General features: G+C 40.3%; 1 protein-coding gene across 4 annotated transcripts in view; it reads left to right on the top strand.

Annotated features, from left to right (window-relative positions):
• LOC129774689 (clathrin heavy chain) overlaps nucleotides 1-11,426 on the top strand; it is a 29,450-nt gene extending 18,024 nt beyond the window's left edge. The window contains exons 4-10 of one of the 4 annotated variants that reach the window (XR_008742753.1): nucleotides 424-4,470; nucleotides 4,540-4,706; nucleotides 9,716-9,802; nucleotides 9,867-10,086; nucleotides 10,197-10,221; nucleotides 10,635-10,692; nucleotides 10,782-11,426. Coding sequence is in view for 3 of the 4 variants with exons in the window: in XM_055778549.1 (XP_055634524.1) it covers nucleotides 424-4,470; nucleotides 4,540-4,706; nucleotides 9,716-9,802; nucleotides 9,867-10,086; nucleotides 10,197-10,207 (4,532 nt within the window). In the remaining variant the exon portion in view is untranslated. Of the gene's footprint in view, nucleotides 1-423; nucleotides 4,471-4,539; nucleotides 4,707-9,715; nucleotides 9,803-9,866; nucleotides 10,087-10,196 lie in introns of all 4 variants that reach the window. The other 3 variants (XM_055778549.1, XM_055778548.1, XM_055778547.1) reach the window with 3 other exon arrangements.
• The last annotated feature ends 4,828 nt before the right edge of the window (nucleotides 11,427-16,254 follow it).

Genomic DNA, 16,254 nt, shown 5'->3' with positions numbered 1-16,254 from the left:
CCAGGGCGGCGACCAACGAAGAGATATAAACCATTAAGTTTGTTGTGGTCGAGCGTTTTTTCACGAACCCATGCTGGTGCTCGGAAATGATCCGATGTACGAGCGGATAAAGCGAATCATGAATGAGGCTTTCGAAGGCTTTGTGTATAGGAGTGAGTGTATAGGAGTGACAGCAGTAGTTTTCCATACACTTGGGAAAATACCTTCGTTCATGGAACGATTAAAGAGGATGGTGGCGGGAACGGTAATTGAGTAGGCATAGTTGTTGATGAATAGCGGAGGTAAGACTCAATGTTTATACCACATTGTTTTGAAATTCGCCTTTTTCTTTTTTATATTTCATTATCATTATCAACAAAATAGCATCTTCTACCAATAGTCTGATAGTGCTGTGATCCATTTTAATCATACTTTTTGTTTCAGGTATCTCGGCTCAGCAGAATCGCGTGATCGGTGCAATGCAGCTTTATTCCGTGGAACGTAAGGTTTCGCAGGCTATTGAGGGTCACGCAGCTTCATTTGCGACTTTCAAGATGGAAGATAACAAGGAGCCATCGACTTTGTTCTGTTTCGCTGTGCGATCAGCAACCACAGCAAAGCTGCATATTATTGAGGTCGGTGCTCCACCAACGGGAAATACCGCGTTTACGAAAAAAGCAGTGGATGTCTTCTTCCCACCAGAAGCCCAAAGTGACTTTCCCGTCGCAATGCAAGTTTCGCCAAAGTACGATGTAATTTATTTGATCACCAAGTACGGTTATATCCATATGTACGATATCGAAACATCGACATGTATTTACATGAATCGTATTTCTGCGGATACAATTTTTGTAACTGCCCCTCATGAAGCGAGTGGTGGTATTATCGGTGTCAATCGTAAGGGCCAAGTACTATCGGTTACGGTTGACGAGGAACAAATAATTCCATACATTACCAATGTTTTGCAAAATCCGGATTTATCTCTGCGTATGGCCGTTCGTAATAACCTGTCGGGAGCTGAAGATTTGTTTGTTCGAAAGTTCAATCATATGTTCCAAAATGGACAGTATGCTGAAGCCGCTAAAGTAGCTGCTATTGCACCGAAAGGAATTTTGCGTACTCCACAAACAATTCAGAAGTTTCAACAAGTTCCAGCTCAACCTGGAACAAATTCCCCTCCCCTTCTGCAATATTTTGGCATACTGTTGGACCAAGGAAAGCTTAATAAATACGAGTCCCTGGAGCTGTGTCGTCCTGTATTGGCTCAAGGCAGAAAACAGTTATGCGAGAAATGGCTCAAGGAAGAAAAGCTGGAATGCAGTGAAGAGCTCGGTGATTTAGTGAAGCCCTCGGATCCTACACTAGCCCTCTCTATATACTTGCGTTCGAATGTACCCAATAAGGTTATACAGTGTTTTGCTGAAACTGGACAGTTCCAAAAAATCGTTCTGTACGCTAAAAAAGTCAACTATAATCCTGATTACATCTTTTTATTGCGTTCCGTAATGCGTACGAATCCTGAGCAGGGAGCTGGTTTTGCTAGTATGCTGGTTGCCGATGAAGAGCCACTCGCTGACATCAATCAGATTGTGGACATTTTCATGGAACAAAACATGGTACAACAGTGTACGGCATTTTTGCTAGACGCTTTGAAAAATAATCGTCCAAGTGAAGGCTCGCTTCAAAGTCGACTATTGGAGATGAATTTGATGTCAGCACCACAAGTTGCTGACGCCATTCTTGGTAATGCTATGTTCACTCACTATGATAGAGCTCACATTGCCCAGCTGTGCGAGAAGGCCGGATTGCTGCAACGCGCACTGGAGCATTACACTGATTTATATGACATCAAACGGGCAGTTGTACATACTCATCTGCTGAATGGAGATTGGCTGGTGGGATTTTTCGGCACTCTATCGGTAGAAGATTCTCTAGAATGCTTGAAAGCTATGTTAACCGCTAATATTCGCCAAAATCTACAAATTTGCGTGCAAATTGCAACCAAATATCACGAGCAGTTGACCACTAAAGCTCTGATTGATTTGTTTGAAAGCTTTAAGAGCTACGAAGGATTGTTCTATTTCCTTGGATCGATAGTCAACTTCAGCCAGGATCCGGAAGTCCACTTCAAGTACATTCAAGCAGCATGTAAAACAAACCAGATCAAAGAAGTTGAACGTATCTGTCGCGAGTCGAACTGCTACAATGCCGAACGCGTGAAGAATTTCCTTAAAGAAGCAAAATTGACCGATCAACTTCCTTTAATCATTGTGTGCGATCGGTTCGATTTCGTGCATGATTTAGTGTTGTACTTGTACCGGAACAGTCTTCAGAAATATATCGAAATCTATGTGCAAAAGGTCAATCCCTCTCGACTACCCGTAGTGGTGGGAGGACTTTTGGATGTTGATTGTTCCGAAGATATAATAAAAAATTTGATTTTGGTCGTGAAAGGACAGTTCTCCACCGACGAGCTAGTTGAGGAAGTGGAGAAGCGTAACCGTTTGAAGCTGCTTTTGCCATGGTTAGAATCCCGGGTCCATGAGGGTTGTGTCGAACCAGCTACTCACAATGCGTTGGCGAAGATCTACATCGATTCAAACAACAATCCGGAACGATTCCTCAAAGAGAACCAGTACTATGACAGTCGTGTCGTGGGTCGTTACTGCGAAAAACGAGATCCACATCTCGCTTGTGTTGCGTATGAACGTGGGCATTGCGACCGCGAATTGATTGCTGTTTGCAATGAGAACTCTTTGTTCAAATCTGAAGCGAGATATCTTGTACGACGTCGTGATCCCGAATTATGGGCAGATGTGTTATCCGAGGCTAATCCGTACAAACGCCAGCTTATCGATCAAGTTGTTCAGACTGCTCTCTCGGAGACTCAAGATCCGGACGACATATCCGTGACCGTGAAGGCATTCATGACTGCTGACTTACCGAATGAATTGATCGAACTGCTTGAGAAAATTGTGTTGGATTCGTCTGTTTTCTCTGACCATCGCAACTTGCAGAACTTGCTTATTTTGACGGCAATCAAAGCCGACAGAAGCCGTGTCATGGATTATATAAACCGTTTGGATAACTACGATGCTCCCGATATAGCCAATATAGCTATCAACAATGAGTTGTATGAAGAAGCTTTCGCTATTTTCAAGAAATTCGATGTCAATACATCGGCCATTCAAGTACTGATTGAGCAAGTACACAATCTGGAGAGAGCGAACGAGTTTGCCGAACGTTGCAATGAGCCGGCAGTTTGGTCACAGTTAGCACGTGCCCAACTGCAACAAGGTTTAGTGAAGGAAGCAATCGATAGCTACATCAAAGCGGACGACCCGAGCGCTTATATTGATGTGGTCGAAACAGCCAGCAAGAATGAATCGTGGGAAGATTTGGTTCGCTATTTGCAGATGGCACGTAAAAAAGCACGCGAAAGTTATATTGAAAGCGAACTTATTTATGCTTACGCTCGCACCGGCAGGCTAGCAGATTTAGAAGAATTTGTCTCCGGTCCGAATCATGCGGATATCCAGAAAATTGGGGATCGTTGTTTTAATGACAAAATGTATGAGGCCGCCAAGCTGCTGTACAACAACGTGAGCAATTTTGCTCGATTGGCAATCACGTTAGTGCATTTGAAGGAGTTCCAGGGAGCCGTTGATGGTGCACGGAAAGCTAATTCTACACGCACTTGGAAGGAAGTTTGTTTCGCGTGTGTTGACGCGGAAGAATTTAGACTGGCACAAATGTGTGGTTTGCATATTGTCGTTCATGCCGATGAGCTGGAAGATCTAATAACCTACTATCAGGATCGCGGTCATTTTGAGGAATTGATTGGATTATTAGAGGCTGCCCTTGGCTTAGAACGAGCTCACATGGGTATGTTTACGGAGCTGGCAATTCTTTATTCGAAATATAAACCAACAAAAATGAGAGAACATTTGGAGCTGTTTTGGTCGCGTGTCAATATCCCGAAAGTGCTACGTGCTGCTGAACAGGCTCACCTTTGGTCTGAGTTGGTATTTCTTTATGACAAGTACGAAGAGTACGATAATGCTGTTCTCGCAATGATTGCACATCCGACAGAAGCATGGAGAGAAGGTCATTTCAAGGATATTGTAACAAAGGTTGCAAATATTGAACTCTATTATAGAGCGATTCAGTTCTATCTGGATTATAAACCCCTTTTGCTGAATGACATGCTACTGGTGTTGGCGCCACGAATGGATCACACGCGCGCTGTGAATTTCTTCACCAAGCAAGGACATCTGCAGTTGGTCAAAACCTATTTGCGTTCGGTGCAAAGTTTGAACAATAAAGCAATAAATGAAGCATTGAATGGGTTACTGATTGACGAAGAGGATTATCAAGGACTTAGAACATCGATCGACGCTTTCGATAATTTCGACAACATAGCACTAGCTCAGAAGCTAGAAAAACACGAATTGACCGAATTCAGACGAATTGCTGCATACTTGTACAAGGGTGGGTACATTGAATTTTTCTTGACTGAAGATTTAAAATTTTGCTAATGTGTGAATTATCACCCTGTAGGTAATAACCGTTGGAAGCAGAGTGTAGAATTATGCAAAAAAGATAGACTTTTCAAGGACGCAATGGAATACGCTGCGGAATCTCACCAGGGAGAACTGGCTGAAGAACTACTCGGATGGTTCCTGGAACGTGGCGCGTACGATTGTTTCTCGGCATGTTTGTTCCAAGTGCGTAAATATAAATGCCTTTTTTATTGTTAATGTAATTCAGTGGCGTCTCGTCCATGTGTGCACCTCGTGCGCTGCACAACCTAATATTTCAAAAAGAAACGAGCGCTCCTACTATGCTTATTAGCCCAGGCTATAGTTCAATTAAAGAAACGTATGGAAAGTATGAAAATCATAAGGAACATGGCTACCCCGTGTACACATGCATTCTTGATCGGAAAACGAACGGCATGAAACGAGGATGCAAAATATTGGTCTCTATTTCTATCACTAATTCTACGCTCTCCCAGCTCGCGCACTTTCATTTGTGCACGAGTATTACGTATATCTACACGCCGATTGATAAAATTGTGTTGAAGCTCTGGTTAACTAAACTGCCAATGTGTTGGCAGTTATTTCGTGCAGTGGAAGTTGTGCACAAAAGAATAGAACGATTGTGGGTTCAATCAGATCTCCTCATTGTGAGTCTCTCGCAAACCGAACTTAGACAACTTCAAATTCGCAATCGGCGCACTTCGCGTAAGGTGCTTTTATATAGCGACTCTCTGAAAGCTTGCTTGGCGCAGATGATTTTTTAGGCATCGACATCAGTCTGTGCACTTGTATTACTTGTATTAGACTTGTATTAGAAATGTAAAGTATTAGGTGTACCGGTAAGTTTTTTCGGTTTTACAACAGATGGCGTAACTTGATTATTATTCCAGTGAATCAAATTTCCAGACATACGTTGGAAAGCGCGTCTTTTTTTAGTGTGTGTTTTTGCGGGTAGTGTTACTTCACAGCACAGGTCGAACTTCTTGTCTGGGAAAAATGTATGACAGGTGACACCAAGTGGGATGGTGATACGATTTCACTCGCATGAGGGCTGCATGGATACATGCTGGATTTTGATACAATTTTCATCAATCACTCCAAATTTCTCTGTACCATACACTAAAACAATGAGAATAGGGCTACGTTGAATGTGATAACAGTATCAGGAACACATGTGCGAGTATAAAAGCGTTGAAAGACGAACGAAAAATTAATGCTATTTGGGAAACATGCTTGGATACGACAGGTTGCACCATTAGCGGACATCAAATTGGAAAAAATATGCTGAAATTTACATGTCAAATATCTACAGCATCCTCGACGAACTGAAAATGTGATTTGCTTATTCTAACAAGTAAAACATTTAATTTGAAATTAGAACTCTTCAACGCGGAGTTCGCCAAACAGCTGATAGATGGTCTTTGTTGCCGCTTCTCTAATTTTGACTAAGTGACATTAGGAAATGAACTGTGAGTGTTTCATACTAAGTCAATATCGGAAATTATAAGTCAATATCGGAGATTATAAAAACACTGATCGGTAGCAATCTTGACGATATTTTTTCGGAAATTATTTTACTCGCAAGGCTAATACTAACGCTTCCATCAACCACAGCACAGGTCGAACTAAGTTTTTCTGTTCTTCGTAGCTTATACTTATGGCTATTGAAAACAAAATGCTTCTTGAGCTCCAACTTTAGAGTATTTTTTCCTTGGATAACATAATTGACCGATTTGCCCATCGCACAGAACGAATAATTTCATTACTGTATCGCTAGAAGAAATTTAATTAAAAAATAATTTGTCCCAGAAAACAACACTGTAATATTATACAGTGATAGACATTCCTTCAGTCGCACTTGAAAAAAAACTTGAAACACTTACAAAACAACGAGGAATGTTCTTTTTATCGGGATACTTATTTGCTGTAGTGATAGTATATTTAAATCACTTTTACTGAAAGGGCGTGCGTCACAATCACACACACGATGCGGCATCGGTGGATATAAACATTCAAACGTCGTTTTTTCCCGAGACATACGTTTAGCCGCAGGGCATAGAAATCGAGTTTTCGCATAATCACCAAGCCTTTATCTGTGTTTTTTGAAAAAAATACTTGGGAATGTTCAATTTACAAGATAAATATTAGATGTGCAACGTAAGAAATTGGTCAGATTAGTGATTTACGTAGAATTTAATGGAATGGCGAAAGGTATTCTATTGACGGAAGAGGAGCGGAAAATAATAAAGATATTCAGTAAACAAAAGATTCTAATCGCTCGATCGTAACAAAAATTGGTCTATCTGAGAAAGTGGTATTGAATTTCTTTAAATAGTACCAGAAATATGGGATATAACGACCAACAAACGGGAACACCAAAGTTACTTTGCGTCTTAAAGGTCGAATAAGACACGAAGCAAACAGGAAACGATGTCCTGCTCATACATTAAGGCAGAATCGGTTGTTCCAGCAACGAAGAGGCATATTGCGGGCATCTTGAATGAGTCACCAAACATCATGTGGAAGAAACCTCAAGGGAAGCCGAAACTGACCGCCACCCATAAGCAGAACCATCTCATTTTCGCCCGGCAATACATGGAAACTAGAATGGAGAAATGTTGTATTTTCCGGCGAAAAAAAGTTCAATTTGGATGGTCCGGACAGTTACAGTGTCTATTGGTACAAGTCAACGTCATGCCGTGAGATCGGAGCGAAACTTTGGGGGCGGAAGTTTGACAGTGTGGGGAGCCGTTTCCTATCACAGTAAGCTTCTCATTTGTTTCATTTTCACCCTAATGGACTCCGAAATATATCTTCAATTACTGGAGGACGTTTTGATTGGCCATATTGAGAATAACGCTACCGAAGATGTCGATTTTTCAGCAGGATTATGCATGGATCCACGTTTCCAAGCTATCGAAGGCATGGTTTGCCGAGAAGGACATTCCGTTTCTTGAATGACCTGCTGGCAGTCGATTGCAATCCCATAGAGAACCTATGGAGAATCTTGGCCGAGATGGTTTATGCAAACGGATGACAATTTGACAACATTTCCAGTCTCAAGGCAGTAATTCAGGAATGTTGGGCCATAATCAATATGGCAACACTTTAAAAGCTGTCTGACTCGATGTCAAATCGAGTTTTCAAAGTGATCCGAAATGGAGGTGGACATACTAGATATTAGCTACCGATTGGACTCGAAATTTGCCGCACAAATTTTCTTTTATTGAAATTTCAGATTTTATTAAATAATGAAAATATCAACGTAGTAAATCTGTCCAGGCCGGAATCAAAGTTTATTCGAATTAAATTTGACAAGTTCATACATTTTCTAACAAACAGAAAGAAAATCAATGCTTACATCTGTTGGGATTGGTACTTTCAAACCATCTAGTGTTTGGCTGAGAGGAACAGGAGCTGGTATAAATTGATGTTGATTTATATAAAAATAACTGTTTGTTTTCAGAAGTTCGAGACTGAATCGAGAATCGAGATTTGTCACTGCTCAACAAAAGGGTCACTTTCTTAGGAATTTAAAAATACGTTCTCAAATTCAAAGAATAGGGGAAATAGTCCTAGTCTGGCCGTTGGTCTTGAACCGACCTCCTCTTGGATCTCAGAAATGGCGCCACCTACCGAACTTCCAGCAGTGTCAAATGAAAGGTGTCATAAAACTGAGGATTTTAACTTATGATGACCATTTTCTTGCACCCTTTATTCCAGCGTTATGGTGACATTCCGTGTTTTCAATGCTTAAAAAAGGTAAATATGGATTTTTAACCAGTACTGAGAATGAGTTAAATGTTCTTTCAGACGATGAAACATTACAATACTAAACTATTTCGATTGCTTACGGTCTGCTCTTCAAGACAAGTTATATAGATTGAATTTACATGATGCTTGAAGTAAACGGCATACCGTTAATTGAAAAAAGTTGTGGTGGTCCTGAACCAGCCCTCTGTGTTTACTTCGTAGATAAAATATCATTATAACGTTTATAACGTTATAATAACGATAACGTTTCCTCATGTGTTTAACATCAACGAAACGCATTTGCAATTTAAGGGGTCTGATCAGGGCCATCTTCCACAATATATTTGACTAAATTTGAAATTCACGCGCGTATGATATTGGATGCTGTTTGTCGTTCTACTGATGGGTCCTGTTTCAGATCAACTCATCTGCGTATTCGCATTGAGATGCCTAATCTTGTATCTGGGTGTGTGTGCGGGACAGAATAACAGATATAATCGGAATTGGTCAGATTGAGCCATATTTGGTTTCCATCGGGACTATACAACTTTGTATAAATTCCAACAGTGACTACTCCTTGTTTCAGCGCCTGTCGTTTGACTACTTGCAAAGAGTACTGGGATGTTCTCACGTGACGCGTAACATCATTCGGCTAAATATTCTATAAATTTCACTTCCTCAATTTGGGAGTTTTCGGGCTTAATATATTAGGCTTGAACGGGATATCCATCGATTGCTGGGTTGTTCCATAGATCATCTAACGATTTCGCTGCATACTCAAAATGTTTCGCTTCCAGTTTCGGATTGTTTTGAGTTTTTCATCCAAGTGAGATCCATAATTATCATGTATTAATTAAAGTAAATTAATAATTATCATGTATTAATCCTTCTAACTTCTAGAAATAATAGCCTTCCGACGTTCAACTCGGTTGAAAGCCATGCGTTCTGGACCATTTGTAACAAAGAATATTGCATCAAGATTCAATTGATTAAAATGATGAAAATATATATCTATGACCTTTCTAAAACAAGGTTTCTCGTCTGGTCCTCCATCCACATTAATTATGATTACTCGGTTAATAAATCTTCGATATCGATATAGTTTTTTTAATCGGTGCCTGCCTATTGACCGCGGTTACAACACGTGCTTTATCATCTTGACTCAGGAAACACACCACATTCGGCCCCAGAATCGAAGCTAACTGCTCAAGCCTGTAGGGGCGCTGAATTTATTTAGGAATAAAAATTGAATTTTGTTACGTGACGAGCACGCTTACACACCATCCCCCCCCTTTGTCACATTAAGTAACAAAACATCGACCCCCCTCCTCCCCTACATGCGTTACGTAATTTGTGCACGACGCCTTAGTCAATTTACTCACGAGACGCCACTGATGTAATTCCCTAATTATAATCCATTTTTTCACTCGAATGTTTTGTAGTGCTACGACTTGTTGCGTCCTGATATCATTCTCGAACTGGCTTGGCGTCACAACATCATGGACTTTGCGATGCCCTATTTGATACAAGTATACTTTGTGGATCTCCAAATCGAAATATGGTATCATTGACAATGTTGCTTTCATTCAACAGGTTACGAGAGAATATACGTCAAAGGTTGACAAGCTAGAAGCAGCCGATGCTGAACGACAGAAAGAAGGAGAAAGTTCAGAGCATAAATCAATCATTTTACCCGAACCACAACTTATGTTGACGGCCGGCCCGGGAATGGGCATGCCTCAATACGCACCACAATATGCTGGGGCGTATGTGGCAGCGCAACCCAACGTGACACCATATCCCGGGTATGGTGGTATGTAAAACTTTTCTCCGATTTCATAGTTTTCGATATTGACTGTGTTATCGATAAATACCAAAATTATCTGTTCACGTTTTTTATTCCGGCTCGTGTATACATTGTAGCTTTCAGTTAAGGTGAACGTTGTTGGTGAGTATAATTTTGGTTGGATAATATTCATAACTAGCAGTAATTTAGTGTAATTCTTCAACTTATATAAGATAGAAACAAGACAAAAATATGCAGATTCAATCGTTGTTGTCACACAACTAATAAATAGGATTATTTAATATAAACATTATAAACTCTCACGGATGAAATTTTCATTTTCTCAAATTGAACATGGCTTGCGCAAAGTTAGCTTTACTAGCGCCTCAACGCGATTGATGAAATTGAATCCGAAATCCTGAGATTTGCGGTTCAGCTTTACAAAAGTGTGTTCCTATCTGCCGTTAGAAGTTAATTTGTTGAGGCAAATCCATTGATAAAATGCTGTGCTAAACTTTATAATCCCAACGAATCTGTTTTAGATGTTTCTTCAACGACATAAATTTTTTTTCTAGATTTTCTAACATTGCTGGCAGTAGCTTTCACTTAATGTATCAAAAAAGTCAGTCAGAGGTAAAGTTGAAACTCAGCTAGTTGGTCAATATATAATCGGTTTCAATGATTAATTCGATGACGACAGATTACATTCTTTTTCTTTGCAGATCATTTTGACTAGCCGATGTTACGTATGTTACATATACCGGAAAATATAGAAGATGTGAGATACAACATCTATGCTTCATATGCATTATCCGTATTCTATCTTTAATATTTATTAGTGTACTCTCACTATAAGAATGCGTGTATTAGTTTTTTCTTCTTATTTTATCATAGCTTGAAAATAATATTCATTTGTGTGAAGGAAGGAGGAGGATCATCGTTAACGATATTTTACGTAATAGCAGTTTCAAGAAAAAAATATAAAAAACTAATGAATATAGTTGAATAATATCGAATATCTAAAGATTACATATTGTAAAACAAGTTAATGCATATTGGAACTATAATTATTTGAAAGATGAATGTGAAATATAACATATTAAGAAGGCAAAGCTGACTGTTAAGTATTTCCTATATCCCCCATGAACATGAACATTGAAAAGGATATTCGAACAAACGCTAAATGGATGAAATTTGTATAGTTCAAAGTAAAAAAAAAAGATAATTTACATAAGATTAAGTATTAAAGTTCGCATTCGATTATCTATGATTGTTTTAAATATCAAATACACATCAGTATTCACTTGTTCAAAATTATTTTGCGGTAACCTTCATTTTGGTCAAATCAAAAATCGATTTCACAATCATTTATTTGTCCTTTTTCCAATTCCTTTCTGTAGTGCTAACTCAATCACAATCCCTACTAATAGAACAAAAAGAAAAAGGAAGAATCAAAATCTCTTGTCACTAGGAATCATGAATCATTGCTTACTTTATGTATGGCAGCGCCCCTGGTGGTCGTGGTCAGAAATGTTTGGAGGATTGGTTTGTTGTGAAAGTGTTTCTCCTTTAGTGGTCCAATTTTCGTTACGATTCGTTTTATTTTTCAACGAATTCTGACCCATTTTTTGCACGGGATAGAAGCTGAAGAAAACAAGTTGACTTTGAACACCGATGTCCAACATTCGACTTTATCCGGTACAAAAAGTTCAAAATTGTTGACTTTTTTTCTAAATCTATCGTGTACATCGTATTCAATTAGATTTTTGTGAATGGAATACTCGCATTAGCATTGTAAGAGGATACGCATCGTAAGGGAACCTACGATCGGCAATTGCTAGTGACCAAGACATACACTCGACAGTTGTACAGGAGGAGTCCCCAAGGATGATTACCCATAGACGAGGAACATGAATTTGGGGCTGCTTTTTGGCTAACAGCACGAACAAATACCCAAAGTAAGTCTAATGAACATATCTTATTTTGCTAGAAAACTACTGAAGTGGCAAGTGTCACCCAGATATGGTGTCACGTTGGGCGACGAACGTGTTAAAGGACACGAAACTTACTTATTGTTGCTGCGCTCCACGCTGAGAGCATAGTGCCTGCGTTAGAGCATCCATCCGGGGCGATCCGCAGCTCTCGCCTTGACCCGTGTCCAGGTCAAATTTGGGTCGACTCCTCTCATCTCGTTTGTGAGGCTCCGTCGCTAGCAAACTCTGGGTCTGCCTCTGCTGCGGGTTCCAGTCTAGTGCTTGTCTGCAAATTTCAGTACAAATCTTCCGTAATGTGTGGTTGACCCACCGCCACTTACGCTCCTGGATCTCTGTTCAAATTTGAATCTGATGGCAACGACGGTGGAGTTCGTCATTTGAGATCCAGTTGTCTGGCCACCAGGCCCAAACTATAGACCTCATGCATCGGTTCACGAAGACCTGAAGGTTCCGCGCATTTTCTTCTGATACGTCCCACGTCTCATATGCATAAAGCTGCACTGATTTTACGTTGGAGTTAAAGATCCGGATTATGGTGTGGTAACCGATCTGATTTGACCTCCGTGTCTTCCTCAGACTCGCAAAGGCAGCCCTCGCCTTTTTGATCTGCGCGCATACATCGATGTTGGTCCCGCCATCTGACGCAATCTGGCTACCAGGATATTGGAAACCCTCGACCCTCTCCAAAGCTTGCCCAGCTACTGTGAATCTGGAAGGTGTGACTGTGTTGACATCTAAACATCTTGCTGACAATAATTTTAAGGCTAGTCGCGGAAGAGCATGCGGCCAGGTCGTGAAGCTTACTCTGCATATCAGAGCCCCGCGTCGATACTAGTGCATATCATCAGCAAAAGCAAAGTCGTTAAGCTGCCGTGATCTCGCAAAGTGACGCAAGCGCCAAAATTGACATTTTACTTTTTATGTTATAGATCGATAAAGAATACCAAATCCTTTCAAACGACTGCGAAGTTTTATAGAAATGTGGAAAAATGACCCCGTAAAAGCTTGAAAACGGAATGGCGTAAGCGCCATTTCCACTGTGATGTGACGCAAGCGCCATTTCCCTTATAATGTGACGTAATTTGAATCTGATGCGATGTGATTTTTAATCCGCTCCGATGGCATAGAATGAACGAGAAGGGACAACTAATTTCAAATAACAACATCAATCAAGGGACAAAGCATCTTGACGATGTTCACTTACCTCACTTGCTCAATGTCTTTTTCGGATGAATTGAAGCTGAGAGATCGAAGGGTAAATGTCGGATTTGCTGAACAGCTGCACTCTTCTAAAATCTCCATCGAAACGCATCTTATAACAAAATTCAGAACATCCTCGCGTAAACTGTATTTGCTTTACATCGGATAATTTCGGACGGCATTATCTTATCCAACAAGGATGTTTTCAATTGCATTTTGGATTGGAAAAGAAAGTGCTGTCCATAGTTGTTACATTCGGGTTCTCAACTACGTTGGCCCGCTCGACACACGCTACAATGACGGAAAATGTATAGAACTCTTCTCCCTGATGCTACCTCATGCTCCACTTAACGGTGGCATGCGGTAGAAAATATTTGGAAACAGATTCTCCCATACTTTGATGGATGAACGCCAATCGGTTGTGGAAACAGCGATTAAAAGTTGCTGTTTCCACAACAAACTGGCGTTGGTAACAAAGCTTAAATAAAACTGCATTTTTTCAAAAATCGAGCCGATGGCAATGTATTTCCATCAATTGTACATAATTTGTACAGATCAGACTTTCGTAATGTACGCGTATGCTGATTATACATGCAATTTTGCGAAAAGTCTCGTACTGAAAATTTCTTTCTTTGGCGCTTGCGTCACTTTGCGAGATTACGGCAGTAAGGTGCTCCATCCAGAGGTTATCGTGGTTGAGGCGACCGAAAGCTTTCTGATAATCGATCAACACCAGGTAAAGGGAATCCTGGAATTCATTGATTTGTTCGATAATGATTCGCAGTGTAACAATGTGGTCGTTACAAGCCCTACAAGTGCTACCGTCCAATCCAGTGTTTCAAGCCATTTATAATACCGGTAAGTTTCTTCGTTTTTTTTCAAAAATTAATGCTTTATTCTGCCAAAATGGTTACAAATTTAATATTCAAAGTAGTGCCCATCGCTAGTCAAAACTTTTTCCCATCTTTCTGGCAATTCATGGATCCCTTTGCGGAAATAATCGGCCGGTTTGTCGGCTAACCACGAATCGATCCAATTTCACGGACGGACTTCATCAAAATTGGAGAAGTGCTGGTCGACCAGGCCATGTTGTATCGATCGGAAAAGGTAGTTATCGGACGGAGCAATGTTTGGAAAATACGGCGGGTGGGATAGGACCTCCAATTTCAGCGTTTCCAAGTATGTTTTTGACCGGTTTCGCAACATGCGGTCGAGCATTGTCGTGCTGCAAAATAGACAAATAACCTTCTGGCCGTGAATATTCCGCGCGGCCGTCGATGTTGATGCATGGCCGTAATGGATCCTCTTTTCATCGCCAGTAAAGATTCGATAAAAAAACCCTTTCTTTTATGCCATTGGAGCAGTTGTGCGCACGTGAAAAAACAGCGTTCGACGTCTCGTGGCTTCAGTTCATACGGCACCTAATATTCTATCTTTCCGATCATTCCCATTGCTTTTAAACGATCGGATATGGTTTGCTGAGTTATTCCAAATGTATCCGCAAGTTCTTGTTGCGTTTGTGACGGATCTTGATCGAGTAAAGCCTCCAATTCTTAATCTTCAAACTTTTTTGGCGGACCGGAACGTTCTTCGTCTTCCAAGTCAAAATTACCACTTTTAAACCGTGTCAGACGTGGCGCTTAGTTGGAGCATGGTCACTAGAGCGCCAATGAAAATGACTATTTCGAATTTTTGTTATTAATTTTTTTTTCAAAACCCCGATTCCTTTCCCTCCCCCCTTGGGTGACTTTTAGATTTTCAGAAAACTTAAATTTTGAAAAATGAGCCAGCCAATGCAATGAGCATGAACCAATATTTTGCAGAGGGTATTTTATCGTGCAAATCAACATTTCGCAGGGAGTCCCGTATGAAAAATCGATATGATGATTTTCATTGGCAAGTCCCAGAGTGTCGATCTTTGATAAAAAAAAAATTAGTGGGTTATATCTATGATATAACCGCAAGGTTCACGTGGAACTACCGTAGCTTAGCAATCATTCGTTTGTATTGATTAAATTCTTGATTGAATGAAACAGTTTCCAAATTCAATTGAGTTCAATATATTTGCTCTGTGAGTGAAAAAAATGAACAAATGCCGTGTAAAGTCAATTCATTTATTGTGATTGATTGTTCTTCGTTACAAGTAAATTTAATGACGGACCTTTTACGTTTGGTATGATGACTAGAACAAAATATATGTACGGAAGAATTATCAAACGTTTGAAATCTTTCCAATAAAGACAAAAAAAAATTATCAAACGATTATTTTATTTTACATTTCCCTCTGAAGTTTACATCCCAAAAGTGTACATACTTCTCGAATCTCGAATTTGCTTGAAACTGGGAAGTTCATTCGCTTCTAGTGGCTGCACGATTTTCCCAGGTTTCTAAGTTTAGAAGATCATGTTAGAACAGACATATTCCACTCTGCACAAAGGCAAGCGAGGACAAAAGTACCCGCAGTTTGCATTTATTTGCAGAGCCGATTTCCCCAGAAACCTCGGTTTTGAAGTCTGTGTTAGGGAAACACATTTCAATCGGAACAAAAATACCCCCGATTTGTATGAATTCGCAATGCCGATTTCCCCACGCTTCATGGATTTGAAGTTTGTGTTAGGGAAACACATTCCAGTCGGAACAAAAATACCCCCGACTTGCATGAATTTGAAATACCGATTTCTCCAGGCACCTTGGTTTAGAAATCTCTATTAGGGAACACATTTCGGTGGGAACAAAAGCTCCCCCTACTTTCGTGTGTTCTTTTTCTTCTTTTTGGCTTTAAGAGGGTTTAAACTTTTCAGTTCACTCGCCTCTAGGCTCTTTCGTGTGCTTGCAATGCCGATTTCGCTGCTTGGTTTTAAAGTCTGTGTTAGGGAACATTTTTCGATGAGAACAAAAGTCCAACACATGAAGTATTTGCAATGCCGATTTCCCCAAGGCTGCTTGGTTTTGATGGCTGTGTTAGGGAAACCGTAAATCGGGCCAATCAAAACGATGCAGT

Source organism: Toxorhynchites rutilus, chromosome 3 (genome assembly GCF_029784135.1).
Source record: "Toxorhynchites rutilus septentrionalis strain SRP chromosome 3, ASM2978413v1, whole genome shotgun sequence".
Lineage (NCBI taxonomy): Eukaryota > Metazoa > Arthropoda > Insecta > Diptera > Culicidae > Toxorhynchites > Toxorhynchites rutilus.
The sequence above is the reverse complement of the archived record's forward strand: the minus strand, read 5'-3'. Positions and strand labels throughout refer to the sequence as shown.